At 42.1% G+C, this 17,526-nt stretch overlaps 2 protein-coding genes and 1 long non-coding RNA gene across 5 annotated transcripts; 2 read left to right on the top strand and 1 right to left on the bottom strand.

Moving 5' to 3' along the window:
• The first annotated feature begins 2,139 nt into the window (after positions 1 to 2,139).
• Positions 2,140 to 6,273, top strand: fgf3 (fibroblast growth factor 3). The gene is made up of 3 exons (XM_058645859.1): positions 2,140 to 3,625; positions 4,278 to 4,381; positions 4,658 to 6,273. Exons 1-3 carry the CDS (start codon positions 3,382 to 3,384, stop codon positions 5,018 to 5,020), a joined length of 711 nt encoding a protein of 236 aa, XP_058501842.1. The 5' UTR covers positions 2,140 to 3,381; the 3' UTR covers positions 5,021 to 6,273.
• Positions 6,274 to 11,234: 4,961 nt separating this feature from the next.
• Positions 11,235 to 17,526, top strand: fgf4 (fibroblast growth factor 4). 2 transcript variants are annotated; one of them, XM_058644379.1, is made up of 3 exons: positions 11,235 to 11,749; positions 12,752 to 12,855; positions 15,923 to 17,526. In XM_058644379.1, the coding sequence occupies exons 1-3, from the start codon at positions 11,263 to 11,265 to the stop codon at positions 16,097 to 16,099; spliced, it is 768 nt and encodes a 255-aa protein (XP_058500362.1). In that variant the 5' UTR covers positions 11,235 to 11,262; the 3' UTR covers positions 16,100 to 17,526. The 2 variants fall into 2 exon arrangements, with proteins under 2 accessions (XP_058500362.1, XP_058500360.1); XM_058644377.1 differs by having other exon boundaries at positions 12,752 to 12,861.
• Positions 11,458 to 14,155, bottom strand: LOC131469445 (uncharacterized). 2 transcript variants are annotated; one of them, XR_009241797.1, is made up of 3 exons: positions 13,760 to 14,155; positions 12,878 to 12,980; positions 11,458 to 11,596 (listed from the first exon to the last, which is right to left on the bottom strand). It is a non-coding gene; the product is annotated as an uncharacterized LOC131469445 (long non-coding RNA). The 2 variants fall into 2 exon arrangements; XR_009241796.1 differs by having other exon boundaries at positions 11,505 to 11,637.

The following is a 17,526-nucleotide window of genomic DNA, read 5'->3' as shown; positions in this document are numbered from 1 at the left end:
AAGTACAGCAGAAAGGGTTCAAAGGTCATTTGATTTGCTCTGGATTACTGGTACCTCCCTTTTCCTCCACTAAAGGGGAGGTGGGGGGGCAAGAAAAGGACCTGGCTAATAACCTTTGTATTATTGCAGAAAAGAAACCCTTTTGTACCGAGAGGGGTTTTGGGGCTTGTGGTGGGGGAGAATTTTGGGGAGGTCAATTAAAAAGCAGCTCTGAAATTCTTGCCTTTATTTATGGCCGCAGGGAAGAAAGGGGGAAAGTTAAAATGTATGTTTTGGGGTTTTGTGTCAAAGCACTTCATGCAGTTGGATCCGGATTCATTTGTCAAGTGGATGATGGCAAAATGAGAGCTTACAAATATTCCATTTGGTTAGATAAATAAATAGATTTGGCTCAAGCTTTTCTCTTCAGGCAAAAGGACTGTTTGTCATTGTCTTGTTGCTTCTAAATACAGGTGTGAAAACTCCCAGAATGCATTGAGATCTGATCACTCCAGCCACATAGCGAGGCAGTAAGGAATGCTAGTGTGCAGTGTAATGTGAACTCGAATGGCTCCCTGGCAACATTGAAGGACCAATTAGTCAACTTTGTATTGTGCAGATAACCAGACAAAGGTCCCAGCAGCAGTCGGTTTACCTCAGCCAAACGACTGGGTCAAGGTTCTGAGGATTGAACCCGAGCCAGGGAATCAAACATCTTCTCTTTCTCTGGGTCCAAGCATAAATGTCTACTTTACGGTTTACCCACATTCACAAGTGTCAGTCAGGTCTGTGACGGTGGTGGACCTGACCTGTACGACCTGAGCTGGACCAGCAGACTGTAGAAAAGTGTAGAAAAGCTTCTTGTTCTTCTTCTTCTCCTACGTTCAATGGCAGATAACTTAATGCAAAGACCTAGAATCATGATTGTGATCTATTAATCTGCAGACACCAGTGACTATATTTACATATTTACATTATTACGTTATATGTTAGTCCTAATGAAATTTCTCAAACTGTGATTAACACCCAGATCATATGAGAGGGAGTCCAGCTACTACACGTCTGTCTGTCTGTCTGTCTGTCTGTCTGGACACCTTTAATACCCTGAAATAATACAAGAAGATATGAGATGATATAATATGATAAAAGGTAATGGAGTTTGTTGTGAGTGAGTTTAGTGACATACATGAATCCCTCACTGTCCACAGTTAGTTTGATTTAGTGTTAATCCTCGATCGCACCAGGTGTTGTGTTTGATTCTTAATAATTACTCTCATGTTTGTTTTTGCACATGGATCACATGACTCATTTTAAAATACGTTCTCTGTGTATCCAAACTTCAAAGGTATGTCTGTGATCCCACAGCCCGGAAATATAAAATATAACCTACAAATCCAAATTTCCACCCAGTGTCTACACTGAGCCCACTCCAGAAGTCGGAGGGAAGAACAAGGGAGCAGAGCAAAGCAGCAGCCTGTGAAATGTAGGATTTAATCGCTGGTCCCAGCCCATCTGTGAGAGCAGGAAAATACCTTTGAAGATGCAACCCACTGCTGCAGATATACAGTCTGGACTGTTCCGCTAAGGTTTGTGTAGAGAGCGCGATGTGGCTGAATGATGGAGTCCAAACTGAGGCTGCACATGGACACAAGACCTGACTGAGGAACGAACAATTAGAATTTTGTTCACTGTCATGACATTTTTACCACAAAATTAAAAACATCAACACAGTTCTTGTCCTAGTGTGTGTGTGTGTGTGTGCACGTGCCTCACAAATTGAGATCGTTTGCCCCGGCTTATTGCTGGGATGCTATGTGGGCGGCGTGGAAGGGAGCGTAATTAAAATAGTTTCTGAGAGAAACAGCACACCACATCTGAGGTTCCACCCTCTTCCAGCATTTAACCACATTAAGGGCGTCTCACTTAGAAATGGCCACCAGAACAACCTCAGATACACACGGCCTGGCTGATGTTTGGTGTGTAGTCTGACTTACGAGGGCTCTCTGAGGCACAACGTGCACACATTTGTAATTAAAAGTGCTGCCTTTTTCTGATCATGGAGGTAAATAAAGTGACAGAGGCAGCTTGCTGGGTGATGTATGGGAGGGGAAGACAAATTAACCAGTGACTCTCTGGGGGATTCTCAGCAGAGGCCTTCATAGCAGCAGTGGAACAGCGCCAAAGGGCAGAGAGATTTGTAGATGATGGTGCTAATTACCAGAATGCAAACCATAATGCGACCAAGATGGAAGCAATTTAGGCAGTAGTCATTTAGCCTGCTGCTCTTCCGCCCACCGGCTGCTGCCTCACCAGAGTTGGGGCATTAGGATGGGAACAGTCTGGGACAATCCATTGCTCCGGTGAAGGATGAAGAGAAACACACAGAAGAGAAGCTCTGTGGTGTGAAGAGCACATGGCCAAAGCTCTGCGACTGAACGCTCATTTATCTTCTTCTTTTTCCCCCCTCTGAATCTAACTAGGACAGGAATGACCCGCAGTGTCGCAGGCAGCGCTCACAGGTCAGGAGGAGGAAGGAGTTCGTAAATATTTGAGAACAAAGATGGCAGTGAACTTTTAATTGCTGAGAGAGGAAGTTGCCTTTGATTCCCAAGACAACCTGCAGTCAGCGGCTGGAGGAGCGAGGCCAATCACAAATATCACCAAACTATCTCCAGTCTGCCACACTCAGGTGAATGTGGGCCTATTTTTTACTTTATCAAACGTTGAAATTAAGACTGCAATTGTTTACTGATTATTAATCAATTACTAAACGATTGACAGCGTGCTTTGATAAGTGATTAATAATAATCTATCATTTCATTAATGTGACCACGTTTCACAGTTCTCTGACATTTCATGATTGATGGAGTAAATACAGTGATGTAATACACCTTCATGTTATTAATGAGAACATGTGGCGTCAGTGTGCTTCCTCCTCACCTGTGACTCAGCCTCTTACACTTTGGGAACTGGTCGAATTGCTCTTTTCGGACATTTCACAGGACAGAGCTGTCCTCCACTCAGCTACTGTGTAATTTTACCCACGCACAGTCTCTGCTTCACACAGGGCTGATACCTTTGCCTCCCCCTTCCCTTTGTATCAATTGGTCGGAGTTCAGCCTATTGTTGCCACAAGCGTCTTTTATATGTGCGCTCATTCTGCGCTCAGGCGCTCAGTCACAACCACGGGAGGGACCTCCAGCACCTCCAGCACCTCCACCTCTGACTCCAGCAGCAGCAGCAGCAGCAGTGCTGGGGCTGTCAGCGCGTACTCTCGGGCTCCTATGTGCGCAGTGCTGGAGCTTTCCAGCGTTGGGGCCCCGACACTTTAATGGGACCCCGGGAGCCGGGTAGGATTTCTCCGCTTTTTCGCCACAGTCGTTGCTCCTCGACCATGCCACGATGCTGATGATAGCTCTGCTGGTGTTGCTGAGCCTGTTGGATCCCGTTAGTCCCCGGAGCCGCTGCGCCCGTGGCCAGGCGTGCGACCCCCGGCAACGCAGGGACGCCGGGGGCCGCGGTGGAGTGTATGAGCACCTCGGAGGAGCGCCGAGGCGCAGGAAACTCTACTGCGCTACCAAATACCATTTACAAATCCATCCGAACGGGAAGATAGATGGATCACTGGAGGAAAACAACCCACTGAGTGAGTGTTCATTTAAACATAAAGATTCCACACTAAGTTCATGTGAGACAAAGATCGTTTTTTCATGTCATTAAGTCATTTTCTAATGTAATGTAATATTATAATAATGTTGTTTCAGGTGAAGTGAAATAAAAAAAAAAACAACGTTTCATTTTAGGGGCCTGTGTTTGAAATTTGAAATGGAAATGTATAGATAAATGTGTGTGTTATTGATCTGATGAATTGATGATGATATTTCTGTGTGTGTGTGTGTGTGTGTGTGTGAAAGAGCGAGAGACACGCAGGTTAATCTCCGTCACAAGTGTCAGGCCAGACTCAGTCTTAACAAAAGCGCTGTCCTAACGGATGTGTTTATCTAATCACAGACCATTAGCGTCTTTCTGCAGCGCTCAACAGGCCATTCACTAATCACGCACTGATTAAAAGAGCCAATAAACACGCAGAATGGGCCGCAAAGAGGCGACAAACACAGGCGGAAATGAGTTAATTAACTTCGGTAAACGTCTCTTTACTCTCGTGTGGATTGGTTGGTTGTTTTAGACAATAGAGCTTTTATTTCTTGTATCATTAGTGAAGTGATCTTTGATGCTGAACATCCTCTGCAGCTGTCTGCCATGTTCCCGTGTCTTCATGTGTCTCTTCTGTGTCACAGGCATCATGGAAATCACAGCTGTGGATGTGGGTGTTGTAGCCATTAAGGGGCTTTTCTCTGACAGATATCTGGCCATGAATGATAAAGGACGACTGTACGCCTCGGTGAGTCCACTGTTCATCCAACTCATCATCACCAACACAAACAAAGTCGAACTCACTGATATACAGAGTCTGCATCCTTCTAGTTTCTATTCTTGTTTTTGTCTTTGATGTTTGAGACTTGACATTTTCTGTTTAACAACATTTAAAACTGTTGTTTGTAACAGGATTAACATTAAGCTCAGGGCAGAATTATTGCAATAATATTGTGTATCATGAATATCCCAGGAATCTCCTGTCTGTCAGGCTAAATGTGGCTCCTTCCCTCTCTTCTCCCAGGAAGTGTTCACCAAAGAGTGCGAGTTTGTGGAGCGGATCCACGAGTTGGGGTACAACACGTACGCATCCCGCCACCACTCCACTGAACAGCCACTGCTACCAGGAGGCAGCGGCAGCAACAAGCGCAGAGCCAGTGCCAAACGCCAGTGGTATGTTTCCATTAATGGCAAAGGCCGGCCGCGGCGAGGCTTTAAAACCAGAAGCACAGACAAAGCCTCACTTTTCCTGCCTCGGGTGCTGGGCAACAAGGACCATGAGATGGTGAGGCGACTGAGAGACAGTCAGAGTGTGCACCACCACACACATCACCGCAGCGGTGAGCGGCGACGGCGTCGGCACCGTGCCAGGAAAGGCAGGGGCTGAACTCTGTAGCTGGATTTCAGTGGAGGACATGGAAGAACAGTATGGACAGTATGGATGCTGCCTTCTGGATTAGCAAAGGTTCAAAAAAGAAATAAGTAGAAAAAGAAAAGAAGTGTTGGGACACACACACACACACACACACACATCAGCTAATCTAACCGTTTATTTACTGATGTCTTTCTACTGTCTTGTACACAAATGTGTTAATATAGTTGAACACTTCAGTCTTAGTTTGTAAAAGGTTGTACTTTTGTACACGTTGCTTCTGTTATTGTAAATACACGTTCACTCACTCCAGGTTTTCATTGAAGAGAATATGCTATTGCTATTTTGCTCCAGTCAAGTGCTGAAAACAAAAATCATGGCTAATATTAACTCAGCAAAGCACTTTTTGGTCAGAGTCACACTAAAGGGATAGTTGCAGGTTTTGAAGTGTGGCCGTGACTGAGCGGAGAAAAAAGAGTTTTTATTAAGACTCGCGTAATAAAATCTACTCCTCCATATGTTTGCGTCTTTAACAACACTCACCCACTCTCCCGCATCAAAGTCCAGAGAGAGAATCAGCGATTTTCCTCCACAGCTACAGACGTTTGCTGGGACTTCAGCACCAACAGAGCCGTGAAATAAAGCAGCAAACATATTCTTCAGCTATCGTAAGACTTCAGACGTGCCTCAGGCCGGTTTAACCACACTTCAAAAACCCTGGAGCATCACTTTAAGAAGCAAAGGGAGAATCAGTGTGAGACGGGACCTGCTGATGTGATTGTCTACTGTCTGTAAATTCAAAGAAGTACTTTGTATATTTTACTAATGATATATTTATTTGGTGCCTCCTGTGTTGTAAGTTATTGATAAGACTATTTCTGCATTGTTCCAGTGTTGCTGTTTGTTTCATAGTTTCACTCACCACCTGGTTCCATCATAAATGCAAACTGACACAAGCAAACAGCTGAGCATCTTCATTCCTCATTGTGTTTTCAGTGTATAAAAGAAAGAAAAGCAGACCTTTAAGCATTTAGTCCAGATGAATATACATCTGCACAGGAACAAAGACACGCTTCCACATTACAATACACAACATATACAGACAGAAAGAAGCAGCATTTATGATATGAAATGAAAACTCTATGTGTTCAAAGTTAGCTGAAGCTCTTTGAAACAAACAATGGCACATTTAGTCTGAAACATCACGTGGAAAACAGTGGGACCACAGCTTCTCCATGTTTCCTTAATAATACACAGATGTTTTTTTAAAGAACATCTGCTTCACATGATAAGCCCAGATTTACATTGAAGTTCCCCACGAAAACAAACTGCTGTGATGTTAGTGATGCTGTCAGGGCACAGGAAGTTTGCACCTTTTACTTCTGTAACACTGAATATTCCCACTGAGGATTAACAGAGAACAGACACCTGGTAGACGGGTGAACTTACCTCGGTTTATTACAACTTGTGCATTCAGAGCTGTCACACACACACACACACATGCACGCACACACACACACACGTGCATGACATTATCCCTGTGTCTCTGCTGCTGCTCACTGTTGTTCTGATGCAGCTGAGCACAAAATAAAAAGACGAGCGTCTCTGTAAAATGTATCAGAAGCTGTGTTCGGACTCTTAGATGTTCAGGTTTAGCCTCGCCTCACTCCGGTCTATAGGTAGCAGCATAAAGCCTTGTCATTCTATACCTGCGGGCTGGGGAGGCTTCCTGACCTGGACAATAGCTCCTCCCAAGGGGGGCCTGGGAAGCGATGCCGCCTGAGACTTTTGGGCTTTTTTTGAAATGCCGACCAAAAGCAGCAAAGTCAATAAACAAGGCAGAACCTGCTGAAAGCAGAAACTGTGTCATACAAAGTGTAACACCTGCTTATGAATGCCAAACTCTAATATTACTCAACAGGAATGCAGCATCCATCTATCTATCTATCTATCTATCTATCTATCTATCTATCTATCTATCTATCTGTCTATCTATCTATCTATCTATCTATCTATCTGTCTGTCTGTCTATCTGTCTATCTATCTGTCTATCTATCTATCTGTCTGTCTGTCTGTCTATCTATCTATCTATCTATCTATCTGTCTATCTGTCTATCTATCTGTCTATCTATCTATCTATCTATCTATCTATCTATCTATCTGTCTATCTATCTATCTATCTGTCTATCTATCTATCTGTCTATCTATCTATCTGTCTATCTATCTATCTATCTGTCTGTCTGTCTGTCTATCTATCTATCTATCTATCTGTCTATCTGTCTATCTATCTGTCTATCTGTCTATCTATCTATCTATCTATCTATCTATCTATCTATCTATCTATCTATCTGTCTATCTATCTATCTATCTATCTGTCTATCTATCTATCTGTCTATCTATCTATCTATCTATCTATCTATCTATCTATCTGTCTAGCTATCTGTCTATCTGTCTATCTATCTATCTATCTGTCTATCTATCTGTCTATCTATCTGTCTATCTATCTATATATCTATATATCTATCTATCTATCTATCTATCTGTCTATCTATCTATCTATCTATCTGTCTATCTATCTATCTGTCTATCTATCTGTCTATCTGTCTATCTATCTATCTATCTATCTGTCTATCTATCTGTCTGTCTATCTATCTATCTATCTATCTATCTATCTATCTATCTGTCTGTCTATCTGTCTATCTATCTATCTATCTATCTATCTATCTATCTGTCTGTCTATCTGTCTATCTATATATCTATCTATCTGTCTGTCTGTCTGTCTATCTATCTATAGCACCAAATCACAACATACATGATGTCAGGTCTGTACATAGACAACATCATGGAGAGCAGAGAAACACAACAGTTACACAATGAACAAACACAGTGGAGAGAAAAAACTCCCTTTTAACAGAAGAAGAAATCTCTGACAGAACAAGACTCACAGATGTGCAGCATCTGCCTCGACCGGTGGAGGTGAAAGGAAGAAAGGGGGACAGAGGAGAGGAGGAGGAGGGGGAGAGAGAAGAGAGAGACCAGGAGCAGATAGTTTAGACAAGACACTTCTGAAGGAAAGACACAAACTAGGGAGAGAGACAACAAGGTTAATGACTTATAATGAAGTCATATTCATACCCTGAGTGTGAGAGAGTGAGTGTGAGAGAGTGAGTGTGTCAGAGTGCAGTCCAGGTCTATAGCAGCAGAACTAAGAGCTGGTCCAGGTTTCCCTGAACCAGCTCTAACTATAAGCTTTATCAAAAAGGAAAGTTTTAAGTCTAACTTTAAATACATAGAGAAGCTCCGCCTCCTGAACTGTCAGTGGGAGCTGGTTCCACAGGAGAGGAGGAGCCTGGTAACTGAAGGCTCTGCCTCCCATTCTGCTCTTGCAGACTCTGGGAACCACAAGTAAACCTGTATTTTGGGACCTAAGTGGTCTGTTAGGGTGATCAGGTAAGACTAGGTCTTTCAGGTGTGAAGGGGCCTGAACAGCAGAGTCTATGTGATTTATTTAACTGTCATGGTATTTCTACCATGCTGGAAGTTGACAGCAGGTATCTGCAGTGTAACACTGTTTACTTGTAAACATTGACCCCTAGAGGCAGAGAGCGGCCTGCCTGCAGCAGATACTGGGGTTTCAGTTTGGTGGAGCAGGTCATTGCCCTCTGCAGGCTGATCCCAGCAACACCAGAGCCATCCCAGTGAGGAAGACATCGTCTTTTTACCCACAAAATCAACTCATCCTTTTTGAAAAAGTCAAGTTTAAGAGTGACAATAAACCAAAGTGTTCAAGAAATCACTTCATATATATATATACACGTGTGTGTGTGTGTGTGTGTGTATATATAGAGAGAGAGAGCTATCAGTGCTCTTTGATTAAAAGTATATTAAAAAAATGATAGATGTCCTTTTGTGAATGAATGAATGTCTCCAGGTTTGTAAATGAATAAATGAGCCGACACATGTTCTTGTTGAGACATGTTAAGCTCTGAATTGCAGCTGTCACTCAGTGAAACGTAAAACCTCTCTCTCCGTCAGCGTAATTCATCGAGCACATGCAACTTCAAACCACCATGACAAAAAGTGACATGGTGCATCACGTACAACATCATGACAGAGGAACATATGACAGGAGATTACAGAACCATGGACAGTGCCAGTGTAGGACACTCTGAAGTGTCCAGCCCAGGACGTCCCACTGTGAGGCCCACGTACGTCTGCACTGAGCCCAGTGCATTTCACCTTCTCTGTGGTTACCCCTAGCATTATTGCTAGGTTTGCTAACTAGCATGCTAATGTAGTCCAACTGTTATGCACATGCAGTGTCTCATACGCAGACAGGACAGTGTGTCCCAGTGCTGAGGCTCAGAGCAGCCATCTTGAACCTGTGAACTCTGGGAATGAGAAGATAGAATCGTAACTTGAAGAACAATGTTCCCGTTACTAGGACTTCATGACCAGGCGTGGACAGAAGACAAATTCATCAGGTTTCCCCAGGTGTCACACGAGTCCTGTGAACGTTCAGCCGTCCAGCACAGCTGTGAAGGTGTAACAAGGTTCCAGCTGTTCAGTTTTCTGAAGGTCCATAAGTTAAATGTCCAGTGGTCAACCAATGGTGCTGAAGGTCTATGATGCTGGAGGTCAGCTGGTGAAGTGACTCTGGTGCTTTTCTCCTGATTGGTTTGCTGGTATTTCAACCACGTGTGGAGCTCTGTGGTCGTCACCAGGGGCCTCAGCACCACACCAATGCCTCTATGATGTGGACACATTCATGGAAAGAAACAATGTTTTCCGTACATTGAGGAGCAGCGGAATGTGAACGTGAGAAAGTGTTTGATGCGCGGTCAGTGTGTCGCAGGGCCGAGCCACCCCACAGATCAAAGCTGTGGCTCTGTGACACATAACAAGGTAAATGTTAGTGCAGAGAATAAAGAGAGTTAACTTGATTTCAACGCACCAGTGCATCTGAAAGAGAGTCAAGGATGAGACATCAAAGACACGCTCACAAAACAACACCAATCTCTTTCATACTGATATTTGAGTTACGCTGTTGTGATGTTGCACATAGTTCACTTTTCTTTACATTATTATTCTTTCGTTCTTTCTTAAAAAAGCTGTGATTTTATTACTTACGTGGACTTTCATGTAAAACTAAAACCATAAATCTATTTCTCATATTTTTAGAACAGATTAATGACATTATTTAGATTGTGTATCATAAAATTCATTTGATCTAATAATAATAATAATAATAATAACAATAATAACAATAACAATAATTATATAATTAACCTGCACCACCAGATTGATTCATAAGAACAGTAAAACCAACAAACAATCCTAACTAGAGATTATTAATCGATTAATAAACTAATCGATAACTATTTTGATAATCGATTAATCAGGTCGAGGCTTTTTTTCATGATTAAAACAAGATTTTCGATCGTTTAAATGTGAACAATTTCTTCAGATCAACAAAGAAATCATTAAAAATGAATCATTTTGGTTTATGGACAAAACAAGACATTTGAGAACATCATCATTTCCAAGTTTGACGAACACTGATCAATGTTTTTTAACTTTTTCAGATATTTTATGAACCAAACGATTAATCGAGAAAATAATCGACAGATTTATCGATTATGAAAATAATCGTTAGTTGCAGCTCTGATCCTGACCCATGCATTACTGTTATTGTGCATAATTATACACTCATTTATTCATTTATTTGGGATTCATCCTTTTTTCCTTAATAACCACCTCTTGAAGATGACATTGGCTGTTTGTATGTTTTATAAAACGCATTCTTCTGTTTGTCATTGATGACGTGGTCGACTTCTTTTCAAGTGTATTTACAATATTACAAATAAATACAAACAAAACATCTTTGAATGTTTACTGACTTTGGCAAAAGTTGTTAAAAAGAAAAGCACAAGCAACAACAGGAAGAAGGAGTTCAAACAATGTTTTATTGTAATATATGATTTGAAAAAGCTTGATCCACATGACAAGTGTTCAGTGGAAGGTCAGGAACAATCCACTCTGTATTTAGTCTTACCATTGTTTTCTATAAGGACATAATTTCCTTATAACATCTTGACTGTTTTTTCCTGTTATTGTTCTTTTTTAGAAACTGTCTCCTGTCTCCACATCACGCTCTGTTTCCTATTTTACATCCTCCCATACATCAGTGATGATATCGTGCAGCTGATCATGAGAAGATAACACGCTGTTCACGCGCAAGTGGGAGCTGTGATGTAATGTGTGTGTGTGCAGGTATAAATATAGAGGCATGGCTGTCCGGTGCGCGTGCAGATCAATGTTGCTCCGCCACTGAACTCAAGTCATTTCCAGACGCTCGTGCGCCGCCGCGTCTCAGCTGCTCCCGCTCGTGCTCCCGCTCGTGCTCCTGCTCGTGCTCACACAAACGCCCGGCGGCTGTTCACAGAGTCACACCCGGGATGGGCTCTCTGTCGGCCCTGCGGACTCTTGTCATCTTGGGCCTGGTGACCGGACTCGCGGGGGTCGCTCCGGGCCTGAACCGGACGGCGGAGCGCTGGGAGGCCCTGTACTCCCGCTCCCTGGCACGGATCCCTGGGGAGAAGCGGGAGGAGATCAGCCGGGACAGCGACTACCTGCTGGGGATTAAAAGGTTACGGCGCCTCTATTGCAACGTGGGGATCGGCTTTCATATGCAGGTGTTACCGGACGGCAGAATAACGGGGGTTCATCACGAGAATCGTTACAGTAAGTTTTGATTGAAATGCTGAGTGTTTATATGTGGATGCTTTTCTCTGTCAATCAAAAGATCACTGTGCAGCAACTTCTTTAAATTCAACACCAGGATTTTAATGCTAAATCATTCAATACTGGATTGTTTGCAGCACTTTATTTAATCCATTATTTTAATGCACTTTGAATAAATAAGAAGTCTTTAAGAGTTCAAATGACTGAAACCTCAGAAACATCAGTCATTAAACTGGACATCATTTCCGTGTCAAACTGTCACAAGAGAAAGATGCTGATGCAAATATCGATCTATGCTTTACACACACACACACTCACGCACACACACACACACTGCATGCTGGGGCTTGTGTGTAACCAGAGCTTGCTGTGATCCAGGCCAGCAGTCAGCCATGCACCACCTAAAGTTAGGACACGGTGCATGTGTGTGTGTGTGTGTGTGTGTGTGTGTGGCTCAGACACTGTCACACACTCAGATTTGCAGACATGAAGAATAACAAACATGTCACATGTAATCCCTGAACTGTGCTCCACTCAAAGTGACACAACCTGGAGCTGAGGCGCTGGAGGCTTGTTGTGTTGTTGCCTCTGCAGCCTCCTATTTTCAGACAAGGCAGAAAAATTCCCCGAGATACATTACAGAGGAATTCACGCCACTGTCCAGCATTTTCATCGTCAACAACAACAACAACAATAATAATAATAATTAGTGCTGTAATAATCAATGTGTTTATGCGTGTGAAAATGTTCTGTTTCTGACATGAACATTCTCAGTTCAGTGTCATCGTCACATATTGACTTTTTCAGCAGCTGTTTTTATAAAAAGAACTTCACTTAAATGGATGAATGAATATGTTCGTTTTAACGTGACATTCATGTGTCGATGAATCATTTCAGTCTTCCTTGTGTGATATGTCAACATAAGCTGTCATCACTGTTTTTAAATAAAGAATATTGAGCTTTAGATTGTGTGTGTGTGTGTGTGTGTGTGTGTGTGTGAAGGTCTACTGCAGATCTCTCCAGTGGAGAGAGGAGTGGTGACTCTGTGGGGGGTGCGCAGTGGACTCTTTGTGGCCATGAATCGACGAGGAAAACTCTACGGATCTGTGAGTGTACGAGCGCTCTCACCTTAACCTCACCACAACTCTTAGCCCAGATCTTTACCAGTTCCTCAGAAAGTAGGTTTTGCCTCATTAGGACCAGGTTTTAGTCTCCATGAGGACAACTGGTCCTAAACAAGAACACACACACAAAGTTTTATTGTATGAATTACTGACATAATCAGTAGAGACATGTCTCCGTGATCACAGCGAGATGTCACATGACTTCCAGCTGAGACACAAGAACCAAGAGACTTTGGTCACTGAACTAAAGGCTGATCTGAGAACAGGTGATAACAGGTGTTCAATCTCACACTGATGATAATAATAGAAGTTTGTATCACTCATCTCACTCTGACATGATCTCACCACCATCTCGACCATTTAACCACGCCCCCTGTGTGCGGTTGTAGCCATTGTAGCACGGCTACACGTTAGCTCCTCCCACTAACCCTAACCCACTTTTTTTTTTTTTCTAACTTTATTTATTAACGCGTTTAACTGGCAGCTCTATCAGAGACCTCTGAGATATGTTAACAATCTAACTATAAAATCATTTCTTTAAAATGTATTTTTTATTTTATCTTGTGGAGAGTTTCCTGTGTCATCATGTGGTCATGTGACCGACGCAGTGCCAAAGTCATCAGCTGATGCTGAACAGGAGCTAAGCTTTTGGGAAACTCTCCCCTGACTGGAGCAAAGCTGGGGAAGATCGCCACCATGATTCCCGTGTCCACAGCACTGAAACAGCACTTTTAAAGGTTTTAATGATCTTTTATTAACGGCTGATTCTGGCGATGCAGCCGTTCTTATGCTTTTAGATCTCACAGTGGACCACAACATTTTCATTTCTCGCCTGGAGCACCGGGCTGGTTTTAAAGGTACCGCTCTTGAATGGTTCAGGTCCTACCTGACTGATCGTAGCGTCTCTGTTAGCCTTGGTGATTTTACATCCTCCTCAGCCCCTCTCCCTTGTGGAGTACATCAAGGCTCTATACTTGGTCCAATTTTCTTTTCTTTATACATGCTTCCCCTAGGGTCTATTCTTAGGAAATATGGAATATCCTTCCATTTTTACGTAGATGACACACACAACTTTACCTGCTCTTAAAAAAGAAAGACCCAAACTCTTTGAGCACATTGCTTGCTTGTCTTAAAGACATCAAAGACTGGATGTCTTTGATGTCTTTGATGAAACAAAACAGAAGTCATTCTTTTTGGACCAAATGGAGACAGACACAACCCCGTCTCGGACCTGTCCCCCCTGGAATCTTTTATCAAACCGTCTGTAAAGAATTTAGTGGTCATAATGGATAAAGATTTTAAAATGGACAAACAGATAAACTCAGTGGTCAAATCAAGTTTTTTCCATCTGCGTCTTTTATCCAGGGTTAAGTCCTTTTTATCCTTTTTATCTCTTAATGATTATAAAACGGTTATGCATGCTTTTATCACCACATGTCTTGACTACTGTGATGCGCTCTACGTTGGTGTTAGCCACGCCTCTCTGTCTCGCCTGCAGCAGCTCGTCTTTTAACTGGTACTCGTAAACATGAGAACATCTCCCCTGTTCTAGCTTCACTTCACTGGCTTCCTGTGCGTTTAAGATGTTATTATTAACATATAAATCAATGTTTCTGTTGGTTTTAAGTTGGTCTTAGTGTTTTCTTATGTTGTTTTATGTCTAATTGTCAACTCTGTTGCTTTTAAATGTACTTTATAAATAAATTTGGATTCGATTGGAAAACTGAATCCTGAATGAAAACGGCTCCTTAATTTAAAGGACTTTAACTTTGAAATCCTCATTTGATTGATTGACAGTTTTACCTTTAACTAAAGTCAGTGTAAAACGACACGAGATATCACAAGAACACGTCCTGTCTTTAGAGATTTAACACACGGGGTGAAAAAAGTGTTGAACTGTAAAATAAAGAGAAAACAAAAACAATTTTTACTTGAACAAACAAAATAGATCAATGACAGCAGCGTATACAAACACACATTATTTCCCTTTCTCTCCCCTGGCTCGCTCCATTCTGTCTCCAGTTCAGTTTTTATATCTAATGTTTACAGCGTCGTCTTCTCTGTTTTTTGGTGTAACGTCAAAAGTGTTGAATAAAGTTCTGTGTTGAAATCTTTAAGCCCTGTTGTTTAATTAAATACTATTAGACCGACTATATTTCATAATCTAAATTAAAATGACAGATGAAAATAAACAATGGACTACGGTCATTAGGTGACCTGACCTAAATGAGTATGCGGTAGTTAAGCGTGATGAACGAGAGGCGGAGCTAATCCATGGATCTTCTGCTCAGTACACAAAGCCTGAGCCCTGTGACGTATTCCTGACAGCTGCAGATTCATACATTCATAACTGTGGATTCATATATTTTTTTAAAGTCATAACTTTTCGAATCATATTCTCACGGTTGTCAATTCGTATTCATGTTGAATAAATCACACCTGAGTATGTATTCGGACAGTTATCTTACCTCATATAAGGAGCCAATCCCAGCAAACCACACAACCCAGAGAAAAGACACACACACACACACACACACACAGTTGAATGAGGATTCAAACCGACGACCTTCACTGCTGAGCTCATGCATGTGCTGCATGTAGACTCACTGACATCATCAGACGCATCTTCACCTGCAACAAACAGTATTAATAACAGCTGATACTAATATACTGGTCTTGTAGCTTCACAGTTGTTTGCCATTTTAAAATGTATGCAATGCATTGTGGGTACTACTATGCTGAGGATGTCTCAATTTGAATGATCCGACACTTCGGAACCACTATTTGGCAGGATTTTATGACTGTGTCAGTGTGTTTTCAATCACTTCATCTTTGATATCTAAACAGTCACGTGACAGCTGTGTTATTGCTGTTAGTGTGAGAAAGGACCAGAGAGCATGGTGTCCTGAGTCCTGCTTCACTCACATCATTCATCACATCACAGTCAGAAAAAGGCCATTGTTTGATTTGAATCACTATGAACAAAAAAGAGCCAGAATCTTTGTTTTGAATCAGCATTTGTAAAGTTCCCGTCTCTTTCCTCCTGCAGTTACACTACAACAACGAGTGCACGTTCAGAGAGAAGCTCCTCGCCAACAACTACAACGCCTACGAGTCGCTGCTCTACCCAAGGATGTTCATTGGACTGAGTAAGAATGGCAAAACAAAAAGAGGAAACAGAGTGTCACCAGCCATGACAGTGACACATTTCTTACCAAGAATCTAGTGACCTCAGTAATAGAAGAGGAAGAGAACTCCAAACTCCCAAACATGATGCACTTTCACGCCAAGCTTGATGCAAGTGTATCATATTTAATATTGTGTCATGTATATATATATATATATACCTACTGTATACATATATATATTCTTTTTTTATGTTTAACATAACTTTTGTACTTTTTAGGATGGACTGTCTTTTCACTAAGGATGAATGAGCAGGGGATCACACTTCTTTCTTTTAATTTTCCTAATTTATCAGACATTTGCTGCTACTGAATGAAATCCTGTGATTGAATTTTTCAATCTTCAATCTTTTCTTTGCACTGGTGTGTGTGTGTGTGTGTATATATATATATATATATGCAGCAGTGCATGAATTATTATTATTATTATTATTATTTTATTTATTTTTTATCTTTTCTTCAACCAAACATGACCTGTTTGAGTCTAAAAAACAACCAGATGACGTGTGAGTGTGTCTGCTGTCAGCAGTGCTTGCCAGCTCCTTTGTGTGGCACTGGAGCCTAATTGAAACGGTATCATCTTACTGTTGGTGGCATGTGTGTGTGCGTGCGTGTGTGTGTGTGTGTGTGTGTGTGTGTGCGTGTGTAGTGGGGGGTGGGGTTGAAGAAACCCCACAACCCCTCACTGGTCCATTTATAGCTCTGCCAAGGGGGGTGAGGGGGTGAACTCTGAACTTTCTGCCTTCAGTCTCAGTCACTTCTATAAGACTGCCATCAGACAGCGAGAGAGGCATCCTCAGTGACATTATACAAGTGGGGAATCTGGATGTTTAAAGGCAGGGTCAAAGTGTTGACATGCATCAGAGAAACTGTAGCCTTGACTGCAGAATATCAGGTTATTTTGGATTGTCCAGTCGCTCCTGGAATGGCAGAAATGAGTGTGACAGCAGCATAACTCAGGGCATGTGTTTCCGTGTCATTCCCCTTTAGTCGTCTTTGTCTTGTATGTAACAGCTTGACAAGCGACAACATAACATTTCAATGTTCAGGAAACACAGGTACTGGCTTCATGTATTACACTACATCTGCATTGCTAAGATAAACCTACAACTACAGCAACGGGTTAGCTTAGCATAACCACAACAACAAAAATGAAAACTCTTAAAGGTACAGTCTTTTAGCATCTTGGATGAATTCTGTCCTATCATAGGAGGGTTAGACAGGTCACTTTGCATGGCTGCTCCAGCACTGGCAACAACTTCCTACACTGCAAAGAAACGTAAAAACATGAGCAGATCATTTCAGGGATGGAGAGATAGCCTCGGGTCATCTGATGAGTAGCTCTGAACCCAAAGTGTTAGTATTTTAACAACCGTTCCTTGTACAGTAAGACACATATAACACAATAGTCAAATAAGACGCACAACAAACCCTTATAACAATACAATGACAGCTGTGCACACCACTC

Source organism: Solea solea, chromosome 12, assembly GCF_958295425.1.
Source record: "Solea solea chromosome 12, fSolSol10.1, whole genome shotgun sequence".
NCBI classification, from domain to species: Eukaryota; Metazoa; Chordata; class Actinopteri; order Pleuronectiformes; family Soleidae; genus Solea; species Solea solea.
Note: the sequence above shows the minus strand (reverse complement) of the source record. Positions and strands in the feature narration are given on the sequence as shown.